The following is a 25,962-nucleotide window of genomic DNA, read 5'->3' as shown; positions in this document are numbered from 1 at the left end:
GTAGAGTGATAAAATGTGGAGATTATGGAGGCTACTGCACTGTATCTGTGTCAGCAGGTATCCCATGATATTGTGGACAAGGACCTGAGCAACCTGTTCTAGTTTAACCCACTTGGAGGAAGGACTAGATGACCTCCAGAAGTCTCTTCCAAGCTCAGCTGTTCTATAATATTTCAGTAACTTTACCTACTCTATGCAAGGCTTAGCTGCTCTATCTGTTTCTTCTCCCAGAGCCATGTCCTCTTGCCATTACACACCTAACAGCTCTTGAATGCAGAGCACTTTGTGATTATTTTTTTTCCCCAATTTATTTTTGAAGAGCTGTTCTGGTTCTGAAACATCAGGTGCAATTACTCTCACAGCAGTCAGTACACCCGAGCAGAAAGCATGCTTGTGAGTTGCTGATCATGCTGAAACAGCTGAACTTGAAGTCAACAGACCACCCCGCTTTGGCGTTGACCCTCTGAGCACGCACGTGCTCACATCAAACAGCTCAGCCAGCCTCTGAGGGGAGATGCCTTTGTACTAAGGGGAAATAACACTTCTATACAGAAGTGTGGTCTTTCCTTAAAAGTAAAAGAAATATTGACTTGGATAAAATCGACATTTCTACAGGGTTTAGTCCTCTTTTGTCTGAAAGCAAAGCTAAAGGAAACACCACAGCTTAGCTGAGCAGGTCAGAAACATAGATAAATACTAGGTCCTGCCCAGGAGCTGGGTTATTCATAGTTAATGTTGCTTGGACAGCCAAGATGTGTCCAGCAAGGCCTGGGCCTCTGCACAGCCATGTAAGCGGGCTTGTGGGAGTTCACACGTTGTCTTTCCATCTGAATGCCTTTGCACACCTCCATCTCTAGGAGTCCGCGCATTCCCAATTTGCAGGAAACAGCATCCAATTTACACTTATTTCCATTACAGGACAGAGCTTCCCTTCACCAAATAATTTCCAATATCTGGTATCTAGTCAGCATTAGATAAAAATGCATATGCATTTGTTTGTAGATATCACAAAGAACCAAGTTCCCAACATCATAATATAGCATGTAATTACTCTGAGTGAAATATGGAAAGTAATATCTCTATTATACAATGATTCAAGGACACTAATCTTCAGAGGTCAGAGATTTCTGTGGAGTGAGAAGTACCAGGGAACATGGTATACAAAGAGAAACTGAAAATTATCATAGTTTCATCCTGCCTATCATTCTTTTTTATAATTCTTACATAATTTATAAAATTTATATTTTATAATTCTCATGTTGAATAGGTTACAATAAGGTTAGGGACAACAGTAAAATGGTTCAACTCTCCTACGCAAGACTGCTGGAAGCACATATCTACGTGTTAAAGGGTGCAGCTGAGCTGAGATTCAGACTTTTACATGCCCTTTCCTGTCTCACTGAGAAGCCATCAGATGGAGGGCAGGGGACCAACCCTGACAGCCAGCACTGACGTTGCAACACAAGACCTCACAACCTCAACAAAGATACTTTTCTCTAGTTCTGTATGGTCTCCAGTTTGACAAACTGGAATTCACTAGGGTTAGTTCTTACCCAGTTTTCCACGTTGGTTTTTAACCAGGGCTGATTTTTTGCGGCGTACCAGTCCTGCAGAGGAAAGGGAATTCACATTTGCTACTTCCATGCCAGCCAGGGCCAGGACCTCCTTGTGGTACGCCATGTATGAACACCAAAAGATTCACCCTGTCCCAAAGAGCTCATACTGCAGTTCTCGAATAGCCACAAAACTACCCCTGCCACATCTTCTTGGGAACTGGTGTTACGTACTGTCTCTCTCAAGAGCCTGTGGGTCTCTGGAGCAGCTTAAAAAGCTCCATAACCTCCAACCCACTGAGGACCACCATCTGCACCTTGCATGGCTCCCCCAGTTCAGGACTGCAGAGCAAGTGGCAGGGAAAGCAGAGGTACACATCTCCTTGGAAAAGAAGGGGTGGGCGTAGAGGGAACACACTTCTTGAAAGGGCAGGCTCAGCTGAGGGCCCATCCATCTAACCTTTATTCATTCCTCTGTTGTTCTTTTCCTTCTGCCAAAAAACAGATCTAAATTGGGCCCAGATTCATCTCTGACATAAATCCATTGACTGCCACAGAGTTACACTGGGGATTAATTTGGCTCATCAGATCAAACCTGATCTTGGCAGCAATTCAGAAGTGCAAACAGCAGAAGAGGCAGTTCTTTAAGTAATAGTAACAGGCCATAGCAAACGCTATATGCCTGCTGCTCTGTGTGAGGCTAATGAATCAAATCCAAATGTGAACTCAAACAGGGCTAACGTAAATATGCATCCACGTAATTCAAGCAGAATTAGAAATTGTAGAAAATCAACCCTATGTGCATAGACACACTTTCCTAACTTTTCAGCAAATCTGTTGTGCTGTGTGAGAAACAGGCTCAGCTCCATACAGCAGCTGGTGGTGTTCTCCTTGCTCCCTAGGTGAGCAGGACCATGGTGCCTGGTGATCCTGGCTGGCTCTCCAGGCTCATCTTGTGCCTGGAAGCTGTACAGCTGGGAGACTAATTAGTCTTCTTCTCCTGTGACCTCGCAGCTTCTAGTAGCTGACTGTGGTTTAAGCTCATTTCTGGCTTGGATTCACTGTGTCAGCATTCACGCTATGATGTGAATTCAGTTTATGGGACTGCACAGCTGAAACTAAGGTGACAACTACACTGTACCCCACCACAGGAAATGGCCTCTTGTAAGTCTCCTACCTTAACAGCGTTGCGCCAGTCGTGCAGCTCCACTTGTCTCTCCAGCTGCCCTAACCACCTTCCTCTCTCCCTTTGCCCTGTAAACATTGCAACGTCACCTCAATTTTCTCCTCTTTTACAAATGAGGCTTCTGTCCCCTCTGCTGAAACTGTTCTCACAAAGGTCTGCAAAGACTCTTGGTGAGTGTCAGGACCTCTGCTCCACCTGCAGTATTTCTGGCTCTTAGCTGCTCTGGAGACCCTTAGGGGCTTTTTGCTCTTTGATATCTTGCCATCTGCCTTTTTTCTCTCTCCTACCATGTCCTCAGCATTGTTCACTCTACCATCTCTTTCTTCCTATTTCAGAGGCACAGACTGAGCCTCTGCAATTCCCTCCCCCCTGTTTTCTGTTCCCTCCACACCATGCCTTCTTTAAACTTCATCTGCACACGAGCCTTCGTGTGCCCTCTCCGTCTCTATGCCAGTGACTCAAACTCCTGAATCGCTTTAGGACACTTCTCCTGCTTCTCCTTGTCCAGTCTTTCTGGTATCTCTCCTTGAACATCCTCTTGTCACTCAAAGACAGCAAAGTCAAACTCCATTTCCCTGCACAGTGAATATTTCTCACTGATGACACCACCAACCACCACCTTTCCATCAATCAGGCTTGCAACTGAAAAGCAGGAGAATCATGTATTTAATTCCTCCCTCTCCTTTTCCCATGCATTCAGGTCACCCCAAATACTATTCCTTTTTCTCTCTCGCATCAACAAGTTCAATGCTTTTCTTTCCTTACGCTCACTTCAGTTGCTATAGCCTACTCTCTAACCACAGCTCTCCACACACCACATCAAATGCTTTCCACTCTAAGACTTGACTTTTGGAGCTGATGAACATCTGTTGCTGTTATCATTTATATATCCTGCAACACAAAACCCTTACCCTTGAATTAAGGATCTGTTGTACTTCCTGTGTGACACAAAGTAACTTGTTGCAACACTTTCTGTAATTATAAAATGTCCCCATCCATATTAGGAATTTAAAAAGGCTAAATCAGTTAAATCACTCTTGTGTGATTTATTTAAGACTAATGAACAGGTCAGATACTTTTCTTACGCACATAGATACCTGCAGTTGTAACCACCAAAATTACAGAAAGCTATACTTTCTCCTGCCCAAAGTCAGTAAGTAGTGGCAGAAAGCAAGCTGTTCACTAACAAACTGTGGTGAGTCCATGCTTCCCCCCCTTAAAGCACGGGCTACTGTGTGCTCTCTGAAAGAGTGGACCACTGATATATTTCTATATACCATGATGTTCTCGTTTTACTTAGGAATTCCTTATTCTTCTATGCTAATCCCTACAGGTGCCTAAAGTGTATTTCTACAGTCATTAGAGCTTCCTACACTTAAGCATTAAATAACCCTAAATTTCTAGCTAAAATAATCCATTTTCTTCCATTTTAGTAATAATGTAGCATTTTTCTTCCCTCACATTTTACAAAATTTCTAGTACAGTATTGTACAAAAGCAACACTGACACATTAGAGCTATTCTGCCATCTTTTATTGTGCCTGCAATGGAAAAAAAAAAAAAAAAAAGCATGTATTTTTAGCTGACTGCTACACAGAACAATCTGATAGCAGAAGCCCATTATTGTCATTCAAAGGAACATTTGTTTAACCAGATGCATCATGAAAAATTACCTTAAATTTTACAATTAGTATTTTCTGGAGAAAAATGTCTGTTCCATGCAAAATCCAAAGACGTCAATGCATTAGGACCAAAGCAACTGTATGTTATTGAACTTTCCTTGGAGACAGATTGGAACAGGACCACCAACACTCTGGGACATGAGAGCCATCCACAGCAAACCACGTTTCTATCTCCGATACTAGGGCGATCAGAACAGTGCAGAAGGGCTAACTGTAGTATCTCAAGTCTGCAGTGATTACACCGTGCTCTACAAAGGGAACCATTGTCTTATGGCAGCTCCTTGCAGAAAAAGGCAATAGGAAGTTGGCACACAGGACAACACGGGAGAAAGGAAGTTCAGGTTCAAGAGCCATAGATTGAGCTCCTTTAATGAGAAGTTCCTAAAAGTCGTGCAGACTACTGGAGTTCTCACCCAGAAAGTCTTCCTCATGCAGAAAAACGATTTCTGCACACAGTAAAAAGCACTGGGTGCTGGCATCTGGGCTGAGCAAAATCAGAGTCATGGGTGGGCCTGGGGTGTAGATGGAGCAAACTAGCCTAAATATATGATTTGCGAAGGATTGCTGAGCAGAGTGTGCTCAAGGCTGCAGAGCTCCCCTGGCAGTCCCTACTGTATTCCCCTGCAAGAAACTAGAGGCAGCCCAGGACTCTCTAGAGATCTTTGCATTCACCTTTGCAACTTGCTGTGTACTCTTCTTGACCATTGCAGAAGGCCTAAGTGGTTTGTGTCCAACACTCAGATCACCTTGTCCTTTCCAGAAAAAGCCTCAAAACCAACCTGTTCCTGCAGAGGTAGAATGAATACTGCTGCTTACGCTCCCCAGTAACTCTGTCTCTGCTTTCGGAGGGAACTAGGCAAACGTGAGCTGCCATCAGGATTGGGTTTGGTCTTTTGGCTGAACGTTTGGAAACTGGAATGATGCTTTGCACAAAACCCACCATGCCTTACCTGAGAGATGGCATGGCTGGCAGCAGGATTTTTCAAGCCAACGCATGTGCTAGCAACCATGGGTCACATGGAACTAGCTCTTCTTTTTGCCCATCTGACAGAACGCAAGACCAGATTTGGAGTGGGATGAGTGGGAAGAGGACTGGACAGAGTAAGACAGTGTGATGAAGTCCCCTCCCTACTAATTGAACTAATACTGATCAAAATACACACAGAAGAAAGGTCAGTGAAAGCCTACTACAACACAAGGCTGCAATTACAACTTGTGGGTTAGGAAGTGCCTAAATCACAGAATACCGTAAGGAAGACAGGAGTAGCAGGAGAAGGCGCTGGCACACTTGTTGACATGTTGGCTGGCTGTACAAAGCAGAACCTGGCTGCAGGAAAATTCAGTCTCACCATTGCTAGCTGAGTTGCAAATCATACTGCACCGTGTACAGGATCCATGAGAAACATCATTTCTAGATCTGGGATTAAGGCAATACAAGTCTATTGGAAAAATGCTTTTTATTTTCCAGTTAGTGAAGATTAACAGCTAAGCCAAACTGCTCAGCAGGGAGAGAACATGAACATAGTTCTTATCCTTCTCAAACATCTGGTCCTAAACTATTTATAATCCTTCAATATTTTTTAACATATGCAAATAACTGCATATATTTTTCTACTTATTCTGTTTTGAATATACTGTCATCTCTCTCCTAATGTCCATACTGACCAACAGCAGCACTTCATCTAGTTATCTTTATCTTAGCATTTTGGAAGTACTAAATGATACCCCAGTGTGTGTCTGTGTAATTATGTATGCTCACATTCTCTTCCCTCTGTTGAAGAACAAAAGGAAGGCAGAGAAGCTAAATTATGGACTCTTGAAAACACTTAGGCACCTAATTCCCACTGAAATCATGGAATTCCAGGCTAAATCATGCCTGAGGCCACAGTGAAAGAGTTGTCAGGTTACTTGATCAAATTCTGGCTTTCCTAGTTTAGCCTCACTGACCTCCTAGGCTTTTGGCTATAATGGGAGTAAAACATACAGATTAGGATTATGAGTATGTACCAGAAAATGACGATGCTACAGGGTATTAATATTTGTTTGAAGCCCCTTTCCTATGTTAGGAAATAATGAATATGTCTTATAGGAAATAGTTAATATTTCTTCCTGTTTAAGCAGTGCTAATGACATGTACTGGGTTTCATGACTTGAGGACAGCAAAACTGGTCCAATACCATACGATCAAGTGCTTATGCTGTGCAACTATATGAGGATTTACAGGCCAAAGAGGACCAGCTCTCAGGCAATTAATCTCTTCTTAGTATAGGTTAGAAACCCATATCGGAGTCAATAGAAAGGAACACATGCTACAGCAGATACAGTGCAACGTCTTACAAAAGCTTTCCTAAGTTTAAACTTCGCTTGCTTTAACCATGGCTTTGCACTGAGGTACTAACAGATGTTTTCACCTGCCATCTCTGGAAGTGAGGTGGTGTATCTCCAGCTAGGGCATGGAACAGACACTGTTACTTCACCTGTAGCTGCTTAAACTGCCACAATCAAGTTTGATGGAGTTGTCAATGCCCCATAAGTCAGAAGAGTGAGAAGAGAAACCCTTCTACATCAGTCATCACAACCAGAGATCAGTGTCAGGCATCATCCTGGTTGGCTGGGGCAAAGTGAGGAGACGCAGTACCTGTTTCCCAAGATATATCTGAGCTCACCCATCAGCCCCATTAATAAATATAGCAATTCTCAATGCTACTGATATGGAGCATGCAAGGACCTCTCTCTCACTTTCTGTATGGTAGATAATGCATAAAGGAAAGAACATTGTGAACATCCAGTGCATTCTTCAAGGAAAGGATCTAAACATCACCATGAGCAGTGTAGTGATAGGTGCTCGAGGTATTCCACAGTCAGCAAAGCTAACAAGACCTTACACTGCACTAGAGGAGGGATGCTATGGAAGAGGTTCTAATGGCATTACAGAAATCAGTGATGTGCTGTAGTTGGTTGACCTTGGTTGGCTGCCAGACACCCACCCAGCTGCTCCTCTACAGGGCAGAGGGAGAAAATAAGATGAAAAAGCTTGTGGGTTGAGATAGACACTGGGATCACTTACCAATTACAGTCAAAGGCAAAACAGACTGGACTTGGGGAAAATAAATTTCTTGTCAATTAAAATAGGTTTGGATAGTGAGAAACAAATTAAAACACCACCTCCTCCCCTTGTTTTCCCCCCTGCCTCCAGGTTCAACTTTACTCTTTCATTCCCGTCTCTACTACTACTCCCCACTCTGAGCCATGCAGGGATGGATGGGGAACAGAGGGAGTTGTGGTCAGTTCACAACCATTCTTCTCTGCTACTCCTTCCTCCCGATGCTTTTCCCCTGGTCTGGTGTTGAATGTTCCACGGGCTGCAGTCCTTTGGGACAAATCTGCTCTAGCATGGGCTCTCCACAAGCTGCAGCTCCTGTCAGGAGTTACCTGTTTCAGCATGGGCTCTCCATGCAGCCGCTCTCACAGAGGTGTCACCCCTCCTCTGCTGCCAAAACCTTGCTACCAACACCCAATACACACATGCTTTGGAAAAGAGCTACAGCGAAGGGCAATGATAGTAATTACAGAAATTAAAGGTTTTTATGTGAGGACTCATGACAAAGATTAAGAGAACTAAACTTTGAAAATACACAAATTTCATGAGATGTGGTAGAGGTATATGCATTAGGAAACAGCATGGAGGTCAGACCTACCTATGAGTTCTTATAAGGACGAGATCCAGAAAGATGTGTGGGCAATGTATGATGTAATTTCAAACTATTAAAGCAAATGCCTTACTTTGCAAACCTGTTAATGGGTAGCTTTCATCTCACCTAACTTCAGATATCTGCAAGGGAGGTGTCTCAATCTGAGCCAGTTACCCTTTGCAGTCAAAAAGAAAAAAAAAAAAAGAAAAAAAAAGAGATGGAGGCCCCCAGAGGGTGTGATTCACTTAACCTATTTTAGAGAAGAGATGAGTCACATGCTGGTAGTGCCTAATTCCTCCCCACAGATTATAACAACAACCAACTCAGATGTATAGGTAGATGAATCTCATCTAATACGTCCAATAAAAAGAACATTCGCCATTATGCTATTTTGGCTAAATAATAAAAACTACCTCCTGCTTTGGTGTATCAGCTAGGTAATCAGCTCCTTCAGGAGGAACTTTTGCTACAGTCAGGTAATTGTATTCAACTCTGTTCATTACCCATCTTCCTCTGAAACATCTAGCACTGAATACAGTATAAGGTACAACAGAGCAAGGATTTCATTCTGCAGGACTCCTATGCCCCCAGTGTAGAATACAGCCATGTTGTTATGGATACAGAGGGAAGACAGGACCTAAACCGTGGTTTATGGTATCCCTGTAACACCAATGCACGTATTTTAAAATGTTATTTTTGCCATTTTTCCCTGTTGAAAAAGAGAAGTAAAGACAGGTTCTTTGTGCTGATCATTACAGCTTATCAAAGTGACCTCGGTCATTGCCTGAAGGCTTTGCAATGCTGATGAAATGCTCTTGCAACAGCAGGAAGACATCTAAATTTGATGTTTCTAGCTCCTTTCATACTGCCTTTCTTCTTGAGGGTATCTTTTTCCAACATGACAGTGTTTGCATGGCTCAGATGAGCCCTGTTGCTAAGAAACAAGTCCCAACTGTGCCTTTAAAACTCTGCCTTTAAACATACAACTCAAGGAAATATTTTTTCTTTTCATTACACTGTATTGTGTGTTTTTTATTAAGAGTTCTTTTAACTCTGATCTTACTCTTGGGGTTACGTTTCTATCACAACCTTTTGGGATAGGACCCATTCTTTTTCCATTGTCTGTACAGTGCCACGTCCACCTACACTGTTGTATAAATAATATATTTTAAAATAGTACATTTTAAGGTCCCAGTAAGACCTCATTTTGCACATAACTATGGTGTAAACAAGAAGGAATACAGTGGAGCCTACTTACTGCAAATACCTGTTAATACTAAACTACAAAGCACAGTACAAATCAATGTTCCTTCAAATGGCAACTCTAGGGTGCACCTGTGCTTGTTTGGATTTGGGTTTTTTGCCATGGACTAACTAAAACATGCTGAAGTCACCCTCATGTATAAGATAGTGTGTAGCTTTCACAAGCATAAAGCAGATGATAGGATCACATGAGTGAGTAACTAGCACATCCAAACTACCAACTGCCTTGTTCATCCTACCTATTTATTGCATTTTCACTAATACATGGCACAGACAACACCTTGCTTCCTGATGAACACAAAGTCTGAGAGTGATGGAGGTACTTCATTAAAAAACAGTTTCCTTGGAAGAGATTAATAGACACTGAAGTATGGCTGTGTGATTTGAGGCACTGAATTGCAACAAGTCCATGTAGATTGTCTTGCCAGTTTTGCCACCAACCTTCTGGACAATCTTCAGCAGGTTACTTCTTCTGACTTCTCCATTCAGCCCGCAAACAGTCCAAGTGTGTGACATAACTCTTCCTTCATATTTCTGTGTCATAACAGGAGTTGAGTGTAGTCTGCTCTTCACAGTGCTACTGAAATAACAATGCAGTAAACCCCTGCTTGACTTACCTACTCCTCATACCAGTAAAATGGACTTCTCAGGAAAGACTTAAGTCACAGTCACTAGAATAAGGCCTCATGTCATTTACGTATCGTTGCTTTTACAAAATATACTAAAGAAAATTTACTAGTCTACGATGAAGTGTCATAAATATTTAAAGCAAAAACATGTTTGTAAGGGAGAAAACAGAGCAAGTGTTGTGCTGCAACAGCCTCAGATTTTTAGCTTTGGTTCCTGGCTAATTTGGGAAATACAGTTATCAATGGATGTCCTACTTGGTACTGTAACTTAGGAAGCCTCTTCTCTGGTTTTAAGTGCAATGTAAGAGCTCTGTTCTGCAACTCTTCTTTACAGGGAGTAATACTTATTCACAGGAGCAACCTCAAGGGGCCAGCTCAATGTTACAAGAAGTAGTAAAAATGGTGAGCAGAGGTGAGGCAAACTGGTTCTAGAGACTCAACACCACATTGCTCTGCATGTTGTGGATTCTCAGTTCTGACAAGTGGGTTTAGCTTCAGATGGAAACACCTGGTACCTGTTTTGCTCTGGTTCAGATGACTGTTTGTTGCTCCAAAGAATGTGACCTAGAGTCCACAGAGCAACTAGAAAGGGGACATTTTCTCTGTCCAGTTCTGCCTTGGCACACAGAGAGTAAATGAGCACTGAAAGAACATCTAGTGGATTGAAAGCACTGACGGGAGGGCAGAACATATATGCACACGGGCCAGATTTTCAACTGCATCACGTATACCACATTTTAGCTAATACACAGAAGAAACATCTTTTCCTCCTTGTGTCGATAATACTAACGGTGGACTGTTAGCATTTCTTCAGCACAGCTTCAGTAAAAGAAGGATTCACTGTGTAATTGCTAAGCAAGAGTGGTTTCTGGGAACCAATGCTCTGTCTAAATTCCATTCCTGGCTCCACCACAGGTTTCTTCTAATTATCAGCTGCACGCAACACAAGGAGACAGATCCTACTTTTAACTATGTTGCCTCGAATCCACCATCCAAAGTGGAAATACTGAGGCTTAGCTCTGATGGAAATGAGAATTTGCATGTTGGTACCCTTGTGCATAAGGAGTTACTTGGATCAAGGTGAGCTGGTGACACAGAGTGGGTGATGGCTGGACACAGAGTCCTCCCTATTCTTCTATCCACGCTCACGGCTTGGTTCAAGCTCTGCCTTGCACTTGTGCAGCTATCCACACCTCTGCAGTGTGGGTGTAAAAGAACGCTAGCCTTCTGTGGCAGTACATGATGTAAGGGGCTAGCTCTCAAGGCACAAAAATCAGGTCACCATGTACAGCTGACCAATGTAAATAAGATAAAAGTTTGATCACCTCAGGGAGTCAGCTTCAAAGGAGCACCAGGAGAATCCATTTCAATGTTGTTTTTGTGGAATGTGTGGGAGGAGCAGAGGACTGAGTGACATAAGCACTCAGGTGCAAGTCAATGTCTAAAATTACCTTGTAGCTTTTAAAAGAGAAAACAAGAGAGCATTTTTGTACTCACAATTGCCAATGACTGTAGTTCCTGTGCTCTGTTCTCTTTTACATGAGACAAGGAACCATCCCACCAGCTCTCTGTAGCCACAATGAAATTTCAGTAGGAGGAAAAAAAATCTTGTGATGCTGAGTCTAAAATATTGTTCTTAAAAAAAATCTAGTATTTGTTTTCTAAAACCCTTGCTAAGCCTTCTCTGGTATTGATCAGTTTGTCAGGTGCAGAGCTAAAGAACAGAGACATGCAGCAAAAAACATTATTATCCTTGCAATGTGGATAGAAAGATTTGGCAATGTTTTCACAATTAAATAGATCAAGAGAGGTAATTTAATGGCCCAATCCAGAGAATCCGCACTAACTAAATTGTCTAACTACATCAAAACCCACGTAGCTACTTTTTCAATGGATTACTCAATAACTAGTCCGGTGCAAATGAGTTCAGAAACAGGTCTGATTTGTTGCAATCATTTCACAAAGACAGAAGGGAGGTATGGGGAACCATGCTGATCCCACAGTTAGCCAGAAGAAAATCCCTTTCTACACCTCACAAATGTCTCGATTTGTGACCAGTCCTTTCTCATAGTCCTAAATCCTTTCTGAACCCCTCCCACTAGGACAGAAACTCCCGAGTGGGTGGCAAGGCAACGGGAGTTTTGTGTACTTACAGCTGCTTTGTGTATGTAGACCCAAGGAGATACAGCTGTACTTTTAGCTAAAATTTAGTCTTCAGATTCATGGAACCAATTTTTCAGTGGGAAGGAAACTTAAAGCTTCCTGACTCCAAAACAGTGTTTGCCAGAAGACATGAAAAAAAAAAAAAATTGCAGGGAATAGAAATACATAAACCTTGATCCAAGAGCTTATTTCATCTTACTGTAAAGAACCTAGTCCTGACCACTGTCAGTGAGAGAGGTCTGACTCGATGGGTCTCTCTGCATAGTGATTTCTATGGTGTCAAGTTGCCATCGCCTTTCCCCAACACAGCATAGCAAATACAATGTTGGATATTCACACACAAAAATATCATGTTTATGGAAATCAAATTGTCATGGCAACAGAAGAGGTCTTGCAAGTATTTTAAAAATAGGAAATTAACAAAACCCATTTATGAAATCTAAGATTCATTTTTTATGAATGCACTTAAAAAACAGATACAACAAATGGTTTCCTACCTACATAAGGAAGAAATCATTTAAACTCAAGATCTTACATCACCATATTGGCATATGTAATAGATATATGCATACACATAAATACATATTTTAAATTTAAAACAAAAGCAAAATTGTTTCAGCTGGACAGTGTTATACTAATGTGATCACTGTGCTTTTATTTCAGGTAAAATATTTTCATATAAATATTACGATTCATATTTCATAAAATGACTCAACTTTTTAACATGGTAAACTTGTAACAATGGCTCATTGTAATTTAGTTTATTAATCTCTATTAAAATCTCAGTTCTTCAGGGGCTTATAACACTTAGCTAAAACTGTACAAACACTTTTTTAAAACAACATTGTTATTTTGTGTTGGAAAAAATTTCCATTGAACCATCTCAAGACTAATTTGACCGTTCAGCCTTTGTGTTCTTTACAAACTTGCTTGTGTTATAACTGAAACAAAATTATTATCCACAAACTCAGAGCATTTCTAAGTTTTGTGTGGATAGTCATCAATGTTTGTGGCAAGCTGAGAGCTCAGCCTAGATACATGACAAGCTGGTGAGATGCTGGATAATTATCTGCGATATCTTTAAATTCATATTCCCAAAGATGGCAGCCTTAGTCCCCTGCACAGTTCCCTGTGTAAGCATTATTACTGAAGTTAGAAATGCAGCACAGGTCAAACCCCTGCAGTGAACACAATTATGTTTCCTAGAGTTCCTCTACTGATCCTATTCATTCCTTCCTCTAGCAAGATTTGCCCATGATCCAGTCTGGGCATATCCTTTGGGTATGCTTATACTGGAACTTTTAATTTAAGTTTGTGTATTACCAATCAGCTTTCATCAACCATTTCATTTATATTTACCAGTCTGGATATTTCATATATGCTCAAAGACATGAGCATCCACGGTTTTGTCTAGTCTGGCAGAGTTGTGAATTAGTTAGCAATATATCTTCTTTTTTAATTTAAAAGCTCAGTATAATATTGCCATCCTTCAGTATTGAAAAATCATGAATCACTTTCTCCAAAACTGAAATTTTTTTAAAAATGTAATTAATTCTTTCTCCTCCCAACTCCCTTCTTTTTCTGAGACAGGATCATATCTTCAAAACCTGCTCCAAAGCCATGAGAGTTACTTTTTTTTTCTTTTCTTGAAAGTAGAGACTCTCATCTAATCAAGAGCCTCAGGGGACAGGGTTCTAAGGAAACACCAAATATTGTGAGAGTCAGGATTGCATTCCTCAGCCTTTTGAGGGGCTGTCAAGTAGTTAGAGAGAAATCCTTTGGCCCATAACTCCCTTGGAATGGAAAAACAGAGCTTTGAGCTCCTTTATAATAAGGACTACATTGCTGGAGGAAGGGAGGGTGAGAGTAGCTTCTAAGTTGTAAGATGGAGAGAAAACAATCTGTGGAAATGAGTATTTTAAATATTCAAGTTCTCTCTACTTATTTTTTCCTTGCCTCTACACACAATGAAACCTAGGAAACTTACAATGTCAGAAATCAACAAGTGAAATATAACTAGGCAGAATGGCACCTAACTTTTTCCTCAAGCTCTTACAATATTTTCATTTTGGGGCTCCTAGTTAACATAAATGCTCAAAAACCCTGGGAAGAGTGGGAAGAAGAAGAGAGATTAATGCCTTCACTTAATGAAAAAGCTTGCAATCTTCAGCAGAACCAGGGGAACTCAGCTTTCACATTCCTGGAATCTCTAAAGCAAGCTAGGTCAACACAAACTTTTCCTTCTCATGTGAGGCTGGGCCCATGCTGATGTCATGTCCTGGGTCTGACTTGTATTCAATGACGTCTAAGGTTGCTGTGTGATGCTGGCTTCAGCTCTCTGCTAAGGAATACTGCTGCCACACCAGCTTCCTTACAGGTGCATCACATCACAACTGCTCCAGTTCAGACCAGCATCTGAAAGGCAAATGAGCTCTAACTGCAGTTTCAGATAAGATGTTGGACTGTGAACAGCAGTAGGTGCAGCAAAGGTGGGCATTCCCTTCTGTTTCCCTTGCTGCTGGAGCAGTAACTTCCAGCAGAAGTTGTGTAAGGCACAGATAATGTTTTTAATTGCCAGGAAGGTTTCCCAGATGTCAGAACCCTTACACTAGCAAAATCCCAACTACTGGATACAGTTACAACACTCCAAACTGGTTTACCTTTCTCCAGATATGGGCTGGAAGGCATGTCCTATAAGGAGTGGCTGAGGACTCTGGGTTTGTCTAGTTTGGAGAAAAGGAGGCTGAGGGGTGACCTCATGGCTCTCTGCAGCTTCCTGAGGAGGGGAAGTGGAGAGGGAGGTGCTGAGCTCTTCTCCCTGGGAGGCAGTGATAGGACACACAGGAACGGTTCAAAGCTGCGTCAGGGGAGGTTCAGACCGGACATCAGGAAACATTTCTTTACAGAGAGGGTGGTCAAACACTGGAACAGGCTTCCTAGAAAGGTGGTTGATGTCCCAAGCCTGTTGGTGTTTAAGAGGCATTTGGACAGTGCCCTTAATAACATGCTTCAGCTTTTGGTCAGCCCTGAATTGGTCAGGCAGTTAGACTAGATGATCGTTGTAGGTCCCTTCCAACTGAAATATTCTATTCTGTTCTGTCTTTATTCACCAGCATCTTTGCACAATGCTACAACCAAGTCCGTATACATCCACTGTAGTGCTGCAACTGTGTATCTTTAAAGTTGTAAAGCTCATAAATGAAGACAAGTCCAAAGACAGAAGAAAAAATGTTGTATGTCAGATTGACTTTATATCTCAGCAAATAAGAAGAAAGCTCTCTTCCTTTTCTCCTTTCCAGGTTACCTCTGAATGAAAGTTTTCGTAAGGCCATTGCAAACTCCAGGCCCTTTTACAAACTTCAGGACTATTTTAGAATCCCTTTACCAACCAATCATTTGTTTCTTCACAAAATTCAAAATTGCATACAGACTCCAAAATTCACCTTTCTGCTTTACGCCAGCTGCTGCCACCTACGGGTGTGTTTGTGTACAGGGTGCTGCATGCAATTTCATGGGTAAGAAAGAGCCTGAGGAACCTGGTTTCTGCTTCCCGCTCCTCCCTCGACTATCCTGAACAGCTCCACAAACTCCAATTGCTCTTTTTCATGGTGGAACAGAGTGACAAGGGCAGTGAACTGCTGCAGGCAATGGTGCTCTATCAGAGTTTGTAAATCTGACACCCACTTATTCAGACCAGGAGAACAATTCACCTCCATCCCGCAATCCAGACCAGCCAAAACTCACGCATCAAAAGCACTCTCCTCATCCAAGTTACTTCCGTCTTCAAATCCTTTCACTCCTTTTCTCTCTCGCAGCAAGTTCCAGTTCTTTGGCCTTCTCACCAAATCTCTGTGAATGTACTCTTCTCCTTCTGGGCTTGATTCTCTATTTTTCTCCACGTCACACCCTTCGTCTGGAACAGCTTTCCAGACTCCTTAAAATTCAGTTGGTTTACTTGGCCATTTAACAGCTCTTCTCTGCTGTCTGCTCCCACCTTCACTCTTAATCTTCAAAGATCTGTCCAAATTGCATTAAATGACAAACGAGACTGCAAGATGCTGAGCAAACCCTGCAAACCTTGCCTCCTTACGTGTTCATTAAGTAATGAATACCTCCACAGAACTGCTTCAACACAGCAGTGAACAAAAACCAGTAAACAAAAACGCCACTGGCCATTTCTTTTGTCTTCTATTTTGATAGAAACAGAAGGCATGAGGGAGGGGAGAGAAACTTGTTTGCATTTAAGTTGGTCTGGAACTGACAGCAATTCAAAAGCAGCAGCACTAGGTTAGCGCACAGCCTGACAGGGAAATGAACCAAAAAGTTGTTATAAACGCAAGTTGAGCTCAACAGCTGACTTTTACCAACTACAAGGAGTGAAGAGCAAAAAGGACATAAACACTACTAAATATTTGGACTGTGACAGAGACTGTAGTCAAGAATGAGGCATAGCTGTGCTTTTGCTATGTATGCCCATAACCGCATTCGTAAAGCAAAGGCCATTGGAGGATGATGAGTAAGAAGGCACGTACATATGTGACCATTAGGGCTAAGTGGACAAACTCAAGAAAGGGATCCAGAGCAAAACATGGGAAAAGGAGGAAAAAGAAGAAAATAATAAGTATTCAGGCGAGTATGGCCTAATAAAATACAGCCGCAAAGCAGAAAGCAGCTTTCTTCCTAAAATACAGCAGGATGAGCCATTGGACACTGGATTAAAGCTGAGGGGCCATGCCAGATCCCTCAGCAGAGATAAAACTCTGTTTTATTACCGATCAGATACATAGGCTGGAGTTGTTTGAATTAATTTGGCATTTATTCTGATCACAAATTATCTGCAAATCAGTTTTGTTTTCTCCAAGCTTGTTTGTCATTCTGGATGGTCCAGACACTTCATGGCACAAAAATATTCCAGACTACCCTGTGCTGGCAGGATCGTTGCATGACTGTTCAATATGATCAGCCAAGTAAATTATATAAGACACTTCTATTTCTCACTTAAATATCTGGGGTTTTGGGGGTTTTTTTGTTGTTTTTTTTTAAAAAAGGAGGAAATCAATGGCCTTCACCACACTGACAAGAACAGGACCTGCAGGAGTAGAAACCTGCAGATTCAATTGTTCTTGTGCCCAACTTTACCTCACCATGAGGAATATCTATAGCATAGCTGATACCGCTGCTACCAGCAATGGAGCAGTAATCTGGACACACGCATTTTATCATGTCTCCTTTCCCACCTTGCACAAGCGGATGAAGAAATTACCATAAAGAATTTCTTGATCTTTTCAGTAGAAAATACAAAACCCAATAGAGTGAAGCGTACTGACAATAGGTTTGCTTTGTTTAATTATGCTCTCCTGAACAAATAGCTTGTTTCTGCAGACTATTAGTGGCCTATACATCATAGGCTGAAAAGCAATGTTAGCTAAAGAATTCCGGCAGTACAGTTCACAAACACAAATTCATACACTTTGAAAAACCTTTGTTTTCCACAAATGAGCTTGTAAGTCACCCAGATTCATTGATTTCCATGTCCATAGGAAAAAAATAAAATAAAAAGGATCATAAATGCCAAAGCAAGTTTGAGATTAACGCACAGATGTTTGAAAGCCCAAATTTCTTTTCTGCAATATTTGTCCTACTGTACATAAGACAATGTGTCTTTTCCTTGAAATTCTTTGCTTCAATAATGAATGCAATGGATGTTCGCTTGAGGCACCTATTTACCATTCCAACAACAAAAATAAAATGGGTACCAATAATTTTATGCAGATCTCATTCCTGTAACTTTCCTGAGTGTTGTGTTCTGTACTTTTATTCTGCTCTTCGGAGAGCTCATTCTGCTGTAGAGAGCCATGGCTTCTAATGACAGCCTTCTGCAGATGCTTGACTTCTGTAAATCAAGTATTGAAGCCATATTTACGTAGCTAAAGGTCTAGCCCTTGAACTCTATCAAGACTGAAGCAGAATAAACATATGGCAGAAGACTCGTGATATGGAACCAACATACCCAGGAACAGGAGAGCTGTACACCATGGAAGAAAAAAATTCAGCAGGCTGGGAATCATCCCTTCTTTCTCTACCTGTCTGTGACAGGCTGTACCTCATGATCTCCTCCACCGGCTATTTGGTGGCTCCTATCTTGCACTAGCATAATTTTATGCTACGTATTTCAATTACTCCCTGCATAAAAATAGTATACATGTATAATTGAGGCTGCAATCCAAAAGTCCACCCCCTTCCTGACAGGAGGGATTAATCTTGGAGAATACCTCATACTTTCAGATAATTCCACTCACTTCTCACATTTCCCTCAAGTTCTCCCCCTTCGTTTCCCCCCCTCCCACACACGTGATGTCGAGGGAAGGAAAAATGGGTAGGAAGGAGGGCAAGATTCCCATGTATCAGCTCAGGGAATGACAGGGAGCCAGATCTTCTCCCACGCTGACTGGCACGCGGCAGCTCCAAGAGAACACAGTCTGCCAGCTAAAGGGCATGGCCAGCCCCTTCTCTCAATTGCCATCTGCAGCACGTACGGGCTGGAGGTGCACACTGCTCAATCCTGCAGGAACTGAAAAAGAGAGACACCACCATTTATCTTTGCTGGTGTCATCTTCCATTCCCCAGAGCTCATCACAGCATGATTTGGCCCCGAGGCCTCAGAGCCTGCTCCAGAAGCCCTAACCAAACTAGAGGTTACAGCGACTGTGGCACAGGCTGCCTGTAGCGGAGCTGGGATGCTGGTAGCCAACAGCACGATGGGTTTTGCTACAGCACTCGCTGAGACACCAACTCCCTCTTCCTCCTTTCGTGCTATCTGCTCCTTTTATGAACCTGAGCGGGGGATACCTCCGTTACAGCTCAGCCCTGTCAGGTGCAAATGAGGAAGACCGCATCAGACCATGGTAAATTCTGATCCAGAACATCTCCAAGTGGTTGCATCTATCACAATGAATGGACGTTTCAAGGCTGTTCTGCAAAACAGATTACAAGTAGATGGGCTAATCAAGTTTTTTTAGGTTGTATTTCGTCCAAATTTTAGGTTTTTGTGAGGAAAAAGTTAACGTATTCCCTGGGTATGAAAAATTTCCTGTGAGTCTTTTGTAACATATATGCAAAGTGCAATTAAAACCCAGTTTACAATGCATCTTAAAACCTGCAGTTCTGGGTTCCTACATAAAACCCTGAAAATTAACCAACCAAAAAAAATAAACTGACTATAAACAAAGAGAAAGTGTCACTTCTCCTATCCAAATATAGTACTACTGCAAAACATAAATAGTGTAAGAGAAAAATAAACTTGATGTTTAAAATTCTCAGATTTGACCCTCATAGACCACTTCCATAACATAAGAAAGATAATTCAACTAAAAAAAAGTAGATGCTTTCAGATGCTGAGAGACTGCTTGAGTATTTGGTAGCTTGCATCAGAGCTCAAGTTCTATTCGGGTATCACTGGTTTGAGGTACTGGGCACTAATGGACATCTGAGATGCAGGGGTCTCCAAGCAGTGGAACATTTGTTTTATTCGCTGTTGCCCATTTTCTTGTCTATTCCAGTGGCTTCTGACCCTTTATTGCAATTGCAGTGCAGAGCCTACACATGAATGACAACTACGTGCAAAAAAGATGAGGAATGAATTCAGGGACTGAAAAATAGAGAATTTCCATTATCACATAAACACAGTCACACTCTCCACCTAAGCAGGCAAAATATACCGCAGGCATGTGAAACATCATTTTAACATGTTATAAATCTGGACTACAGGAATTCATGGGAATTTTGCCATTTACTTCACTGGGAACAGGCTCCCATCCTAGATGTGAATACTTCACACCACTACAAATATTATTTCTTTTACAAGTGTTGCTCAGTTCATCGAGATGGCTGAAGTGCGACAATGACATGAGATCTCTTTTTACCCTGACTGCTCCTGCCAGTAGATTTGTGTTCCTCCTGTTTCCTTGTGTGTGGGCTATGTGATATACGACAGGATATGGCTGAGATTGTAAATAATAGCTATATTCTAGTTGGGTATATTATCTCAGAGTAAATTTTCTATCAAAATGCATAGGATATTAGCAACTTCATTAAGAGAAAGGCTCATTTATGTACGGGCTAAGTGCTATGCTTTGCATACAGAGTTTGGGATGCATCTCTAAAACAATGCTTTTTTGCCAGTCTGTGAGAACGACAAACGGAAGGATTTCTTTTAGTTCATTGTTTGTTTTGCTACTTTCGCAACAGAAGATCAGGAGGAACAGTGGTATAGACAGACAGAATGTACCACTGAAATCAGTGCACCAAATGGAAAACAAGTTTTAAAAAAAACCCTCCACCTGTTAAAAAAACAAAAATAGAATTAAAACCATTTTGGGCTGGTCCAGCCAGTCAGTGATAACACAATCAACATGCAAAGTCCAGATTCAAGTCAAGCTTTCAAGCCAGCATGGACTGGGATCTCCATACACCTGCCTTTAGAAAGGAAGCGCTATCTGCTGTCGTTCCTTACTGACTCCTTCCATGTGCGGGAAGGCACAACGCTGGCTGGCTACCTCCCACAGCAGCCAAAGAGCCCTGGGCAGATAACTGCACCTCAAGCCAATTATGGCATGAGGATGGCTCATGGGGATCTACCCTCCTAGGATGATGGAAGAATACTGAGGGTCTTCTAGTGTGCTGTGAAAAACAGCACACTACGAAGTACGAGATCATACAAGTGAGGAAAATGGTATGATAAGTCAGGTTTTTTCTTGTATGTCTACAGTGAAGGTATAGTGTCTTCAACACCAACGGAAAACTGCATTCACTTTGAAAGCTCTGGCTTTGAACACATCTCTCTGAAGATGGTGGGAAATTAAGTGCTAAATAACAATAATCTAAAACCCCATGAAAGCACTCAACCAGAGTTTCTGTTTGATTCATCACTCCAGGTTCTTCAGGTGGCTGCACACAAGGGCTGTGAAAACAGCACACCTGAGCACACAGCATTACATCTGGAAGCACATATACCAATGCCATTCTTTCCACAGGAAAATTCTGAGCTATTTCAAAAGGTGGAAATTTTTCCCTGAAATACATCTGTAGGTTCAGAGCAAACACACTGGAATAGTAATGGCTTGTACACGTTGCACACAGTATATCACTCAGCCTTTGGTAATACTTTAATCAGAAGAACTTTAAGAATTTCAGATTCATTAAAGAATTAAGCCACCTGAAACACATGAAGCAGGTAAGGGCAGGGCAGTAGCTCTTTAAAAGCAGGGCAAGCTGGGAGATGCTCCTGTACCACAAGAAAGGCTTCTGCAGTGGCCACAGTAGAAGAAATGGTGGCTAGGAATGGACTATGAGACTTGAGGTATGGACTAATAGTTTTTGTTTCATTTGGGGTTGGGTTTTTTTAATGTGATTGTTTTGCTTGCAGCCAGAATACTTGTATTTAGCCTTGGGTTTCAGCTGCTGTTGTAGCATCCAAACTCTAAGCTCCAGTTGAAGGAAGCAAGTATTTCCTAATTAATAAAGGAGGAAAGAGAAATATAGAAGGGATTACAGCTCACAGCTTCAGGATGCGTTACTCGAGTCACTCACTAGGGACTTCGTATCCAGAAACAGTGAATCCCCACAGTTTCTCTGGGCATCAGTTCCCTAGAGTAGTGGTACAGGACCAAGGTTTTCCAGGAGTCTCCTTAGGAAACTCGGGAAAAGGGGCTCCAAAAGCTTGCCTGTGCCGGTGAGCGATGTGGTCACTCTGCGTCACGGTCCTCTGACTAAAATTAAAGTTCCCAAGAGCCCTAACAGCTGAAGCCCTTCCCCTAAACCACACGATTCCCAGCGTCGGGCCGTGCTTCGCCTGAAGAGAACGGAAGAGTCGGGAAGCGCGGGGATGCTCAGCCCCCGAGGCCAGAGACCGGCCTCTGCCTCGCTGAGTCACACAGCGAAGCCCCACCGGGCGCCCTGGGCAGCGGTCCCTGCCTGCTGTCCGAGAAAACATGCCATCCCGCTGCGGCGCGCCCCTGGCTGCTTCTCCCAAGAAGCACGACGGCCACGGCGGAGTCCGCACCGCCCGCGCCCCCCTCCCCTGTGCGCGGACGCTTCCCTGAGGGACGGGCGGCCGTTGGCCCAACGGCCCTCCGCGAGGCCGCTCCCCGGGGACCCCGCAACGCCTCGGTGCAGGCACCGCCCCGGCCCCCGCGAGCGGCGATCGTTCCCCCCGCTCCCGCCGCAAAACTTTCCGCCGGGGCGGAGAGACAGGCTCCCTCCCTCCCCGCCTCCCTTCCTCAGGCGCCGTCGGGGGAAAGTTGCCGCGGTGGGGTCCGGCGCCCCGCGCTGCCCCGCGGAAAGTAGCGGCAGGTGGGGAGAGCGCGCCCCGCAGCCCCGCGCGCGGAACCCCCGTCCCGGCTGCGCGGCAGCGGCCGCCCTCCCCGCCGCGCCCGGGGCTTTGGAGCTCCTTACCCAGCCCCGGTACGAAGGTGTTGAGGAAGAGGCAAATGACAGCCACGGGGAACGGCATGTAGGGGATGGCGGCGCGCAGGGGGCCCTTCTTCTCCCGGACCTGCACCACCACCCCGCTGGAGGGGGCAGCGCCCCGGCTGGGCTCCCCGACCGCCGCGCTCTCGCCGTCTTTGGGGAAGGGATCCATGGCCGGCGCGGCCGAGGGCTGGCGCTGCCCCGGCGGGCTTCTAGCTACCGACTCGCGCGCGCGCGCGCTACCACCGCGCGGCCCCGCCTGCGCGCGCGCCTGGGTGCCCCCCGCGCGCGGACCCCTCCCTTCCCCCCGCCCCTCGCAGGTTCCCGCCCCGCCGGCCGCGCTTCAGTCAGCCCCCGCCGGCGCCGCTCCCTCGGCGTCCGCTGTTCCTATCCTTTTCCGCGGGCTCCCGGCCACCCGGGTCGGGCCTCCCGCCTCGGCTTACCCCGCGGTCGGTCACCAGCGGCGTCGGTTAGAAATGCCACCGCCCGCCTGAGGCGGTTTGAGCCAACGTCGTGTGTCGTGTCGTCCCCGTTCCCCCCTCCTCCCGCCGCCGCCTCGCACCCTTCTGTCAGGGCTGTCCGCGTCCCTCAGCCCTCTCCGCCCCGGCCTATGCGCCGACACCGAATTTAGCCAACTCGTCCGAAATCGGCGGGGCGACGGTGGTTAAGCGGCGGCGAAAGCAGAGTGGGCTGGATCCGGGCTGCCTGCCGGACCGCTTCCCGAGCGCGGCTCCACCGCGGGCGCCTGGAGGTGTAACGGGGCGGGCCAGGCTGCTGCTTCCCCCAAAACCCGCCTGGGAAGCGAGGAGAGGGCAGGGAGCTGTTCGGTTTGATCTTTGGGAAGGGGAAAAGCCATCTCAAGAACGAGAGAGCATAGAAGCGGTGAAAAAATAATGTCCCGTGCGTTTTTAAAAATAGCAGCGCTCTGAAGGTGTAAGAAAAGGTGTAAATTAAACCCACACTCATTTATTGTTTGAAAAACCCTGCTGTAAGGGCGAAGAGGAGGGAAAGGGAGGAGAGCCAGGAGAATTAGAAGGAAGAGAGAAGAAAAATATACCCCTGAAAAGTTAATCGCGGTTTGGGACAGTGTGAAAATATATCTTAATTCACATCGGTACCACTAGATGAAATATCCTTTTGTAGGGCTGGTAATTACTGTTCAGCACACAGTTTAATGGATGAAATGGTAATAGAACTTGAATGTGTCTGTAGTTAAAAATGATGATCAGGCTGGTCGTTGCAGATAGGGTTCAGCAGAGAAAACGGGGAAAAATATTAAAGGCATTAATCCTGATATAAAATGTGAGTGTGACACACATACAGGATTTTTGCATAAGGGTAGAGAGTAGCCTGTGTCTTATTGTGCATTTCGAAGCTGTATTTTTGCTGAGGAATTCCTGTTAGGAATTTAGACCCCAACAGAAAATCTTGAAGTACTTTATATATGCCACTGGAATGCCACCTGACAAATACATGATTCAACAGTTTAATCCATTTCAGTACAAATTAGTATAATGAAGTTAGTACAATGTAAAAGTTATGTAAACTAAATGACACAGATGCAGAATCCTGCTCCTAGATTTTTTTTTTCCTAATATCTGGGTTCTGAACCATAAAAACATAGACATCCTGTGCAAAATCTCTTATTTTTAACAACAGGCTTTCTTTGCTTATCTTCTGAGTGCCTTTCATCCAAAAATAATCTTCTGACTTCTTTTTTTATTAAAAACAGTTTAGACTTATTTCTGGAGCATATTAACTGACCTGGCTTGGCTTTTGGTTTTGTTTTTCTTTTATTGTGACATTTATTTCTATCAAAATAGTTCCTGACAGCCTATTATATCCTCTAGACACAAAGATTTTGGAGGGCTGCACCTTTGTCTTGGAAAGATCTGATGTAACTGCCATGAATTCTGTCTTTCTCGGCTGGGTGATCAAACTACAGTTAGATGAGAAAGCTTTATGGTATGAATATTGACTAATTAGAGTCTGTACATAGCAGAATCCACAGTTGGAACACTATCAATAACTTGCAGTAATATAATTCTTTATAGACTCAACCAGATGAACTGATAAAGGTTCTGGAAATCGTGTGTGGGTGAGCCCACATTACCTACTCTAAAAGCAAGCAAAAGGCCATTGTGAGAGTAGCCCAAATAGAAAATCAAAGACTGAGATTAATTAAGACAATATTTTGTCAGAAATACTTAATAACAGGTTGTGCTTTTATGGAAGATTTCCTTGGAAGACCTCAAAGGATTTGACAAATGTGAGTTAATTCATTTACTTCTTCAAGATTAGTTGGCAATATGTAAGGCTTCCTCTACCAGCTATTAAAATGCAGCTACTTCCAGACTGAACTGCATCATTAATTCTGCGCTGCCAGTGTTCATGGAAGTTCTCAGGCGCCTAAGGCAAAAGTTATGACTGACTCAGAGGATATTAAAGATACCATCGTGTAACAAGTTGTGACATTTCCAAGCTTCTCTAAACAAGTGAATTGGTGGCAACATTACTCTGCTGTGATTGTTCCATGCTCCTTGAGTGGTGCGTGATAACCATGCAAACCATCTCGTACTGAGCACCCGTGTGCTGCATACTTTACCATTACTCAGGAGACAAGATTCTATGCATTGGAGAGCTTAAATGAGGGAACACAGTCGTTAATGAAAAAATACGCTGGGACCTAGGTAAAAAAATGTGACCCAGGGCTGAATTTTTTGTGGAAAATGAGGTTATCACTTATAAAAGCAGTAATATTTGTGAGTATTAAGAATGCAAAGATTTTTTTTGGATTTGATCTTTGAAATATTCATTTTGCTTCTCAGCATGAAAACAGCTCACAGGAATGATACACATAACATTATTTTTCTGCAGCTGAAACAAAAAATGGGGTTAAAAAACAACCAAACAAAAAAACCCCAACTGAATTCAAAGTGGCGTTTCAGACTGCAGAACTCCCCTGGCACACCGCTGTAGTGCCAGGACTGGGGACGCATCCTCCCAAGCCTTCTCCAGACTTGTGCTGCAGGAGGCAAGCACTGTAAATCTGAAACCTGTTTGTGAAGTAGCCTGGGCTCAGTGCTGTCAGGACTTAAACTGGACCTTCTGATTGACAGAGGCTGGTGGTCTTATTACGAACCCTTTGTGGTTAGTTACACTGCTTGTGGATGTTGCTGCAGGAAGTATATGCTGGAGCTTTGATCAGTATCCTGAGAGTTTTATATGCGTCAGGCCGGGAGGAGTCCAACATGTGGCTCATGGCCACCAATTCCCAGTCAGAGGAGGCTAATTGCTTAGCTGAGAGCAGGAGAAGGCATTTATGTTA

The 25,962-nt window shown here is 43.5% G+C and overlaps 1 protein-coding gene across 8 annotated transcripts in view; it reads right to left on the bottom strand.

Annotated features, from left to right (window-relative positions):
- STUM (stum, mechanosensory transduction mediator homolog) overlaps positions 1–22,935 on the bottom strand; it is a 50,047-nt gene extending 27,112 nt beyond the window's left edge. For 7 of the 8 annotated variants that reach the window (XM_075749408.1, XM_075749413.1, XM_075749414.1 and 4 more), the window contains exon 1: positions 22,620–22,924. In XM_075749408.1, the coding sequence (XP_075605523.1) occupies positions 22,620–22,806 (187 nt within the window). In that variant the 5' untranslated portion in view covers positions 22,807–22,924. Of the gene's footprint in view, positions 1–22,619 lie in introns of all 8 variants that reach the window. The other variant, XM_075749411.1, reaches the window with a different exon arrangement.
- Between the last annotated feature and the right edge of the window lie 3,027 nt (positions 22,936–25,962).

This window comes from Balearica regulorum, chromosome 3 (genome assembly GCF_011004875.1).
Source record: "Balearica regulorum gibbericeps isolate bBalReg1 chromosome 3, bBalReg1.pri, whole genome shotgun sequence".
NCBI classification, from domain to species: domain Eukaryota; kingdom Metazoa; phylum Chordata; class Aves; order Gruiformes; family Gruidae; genus Balearica; species Balearica regulorum.
This window is presented reverse-complemented; position numbering and strand designations above follow the sequence as displayed.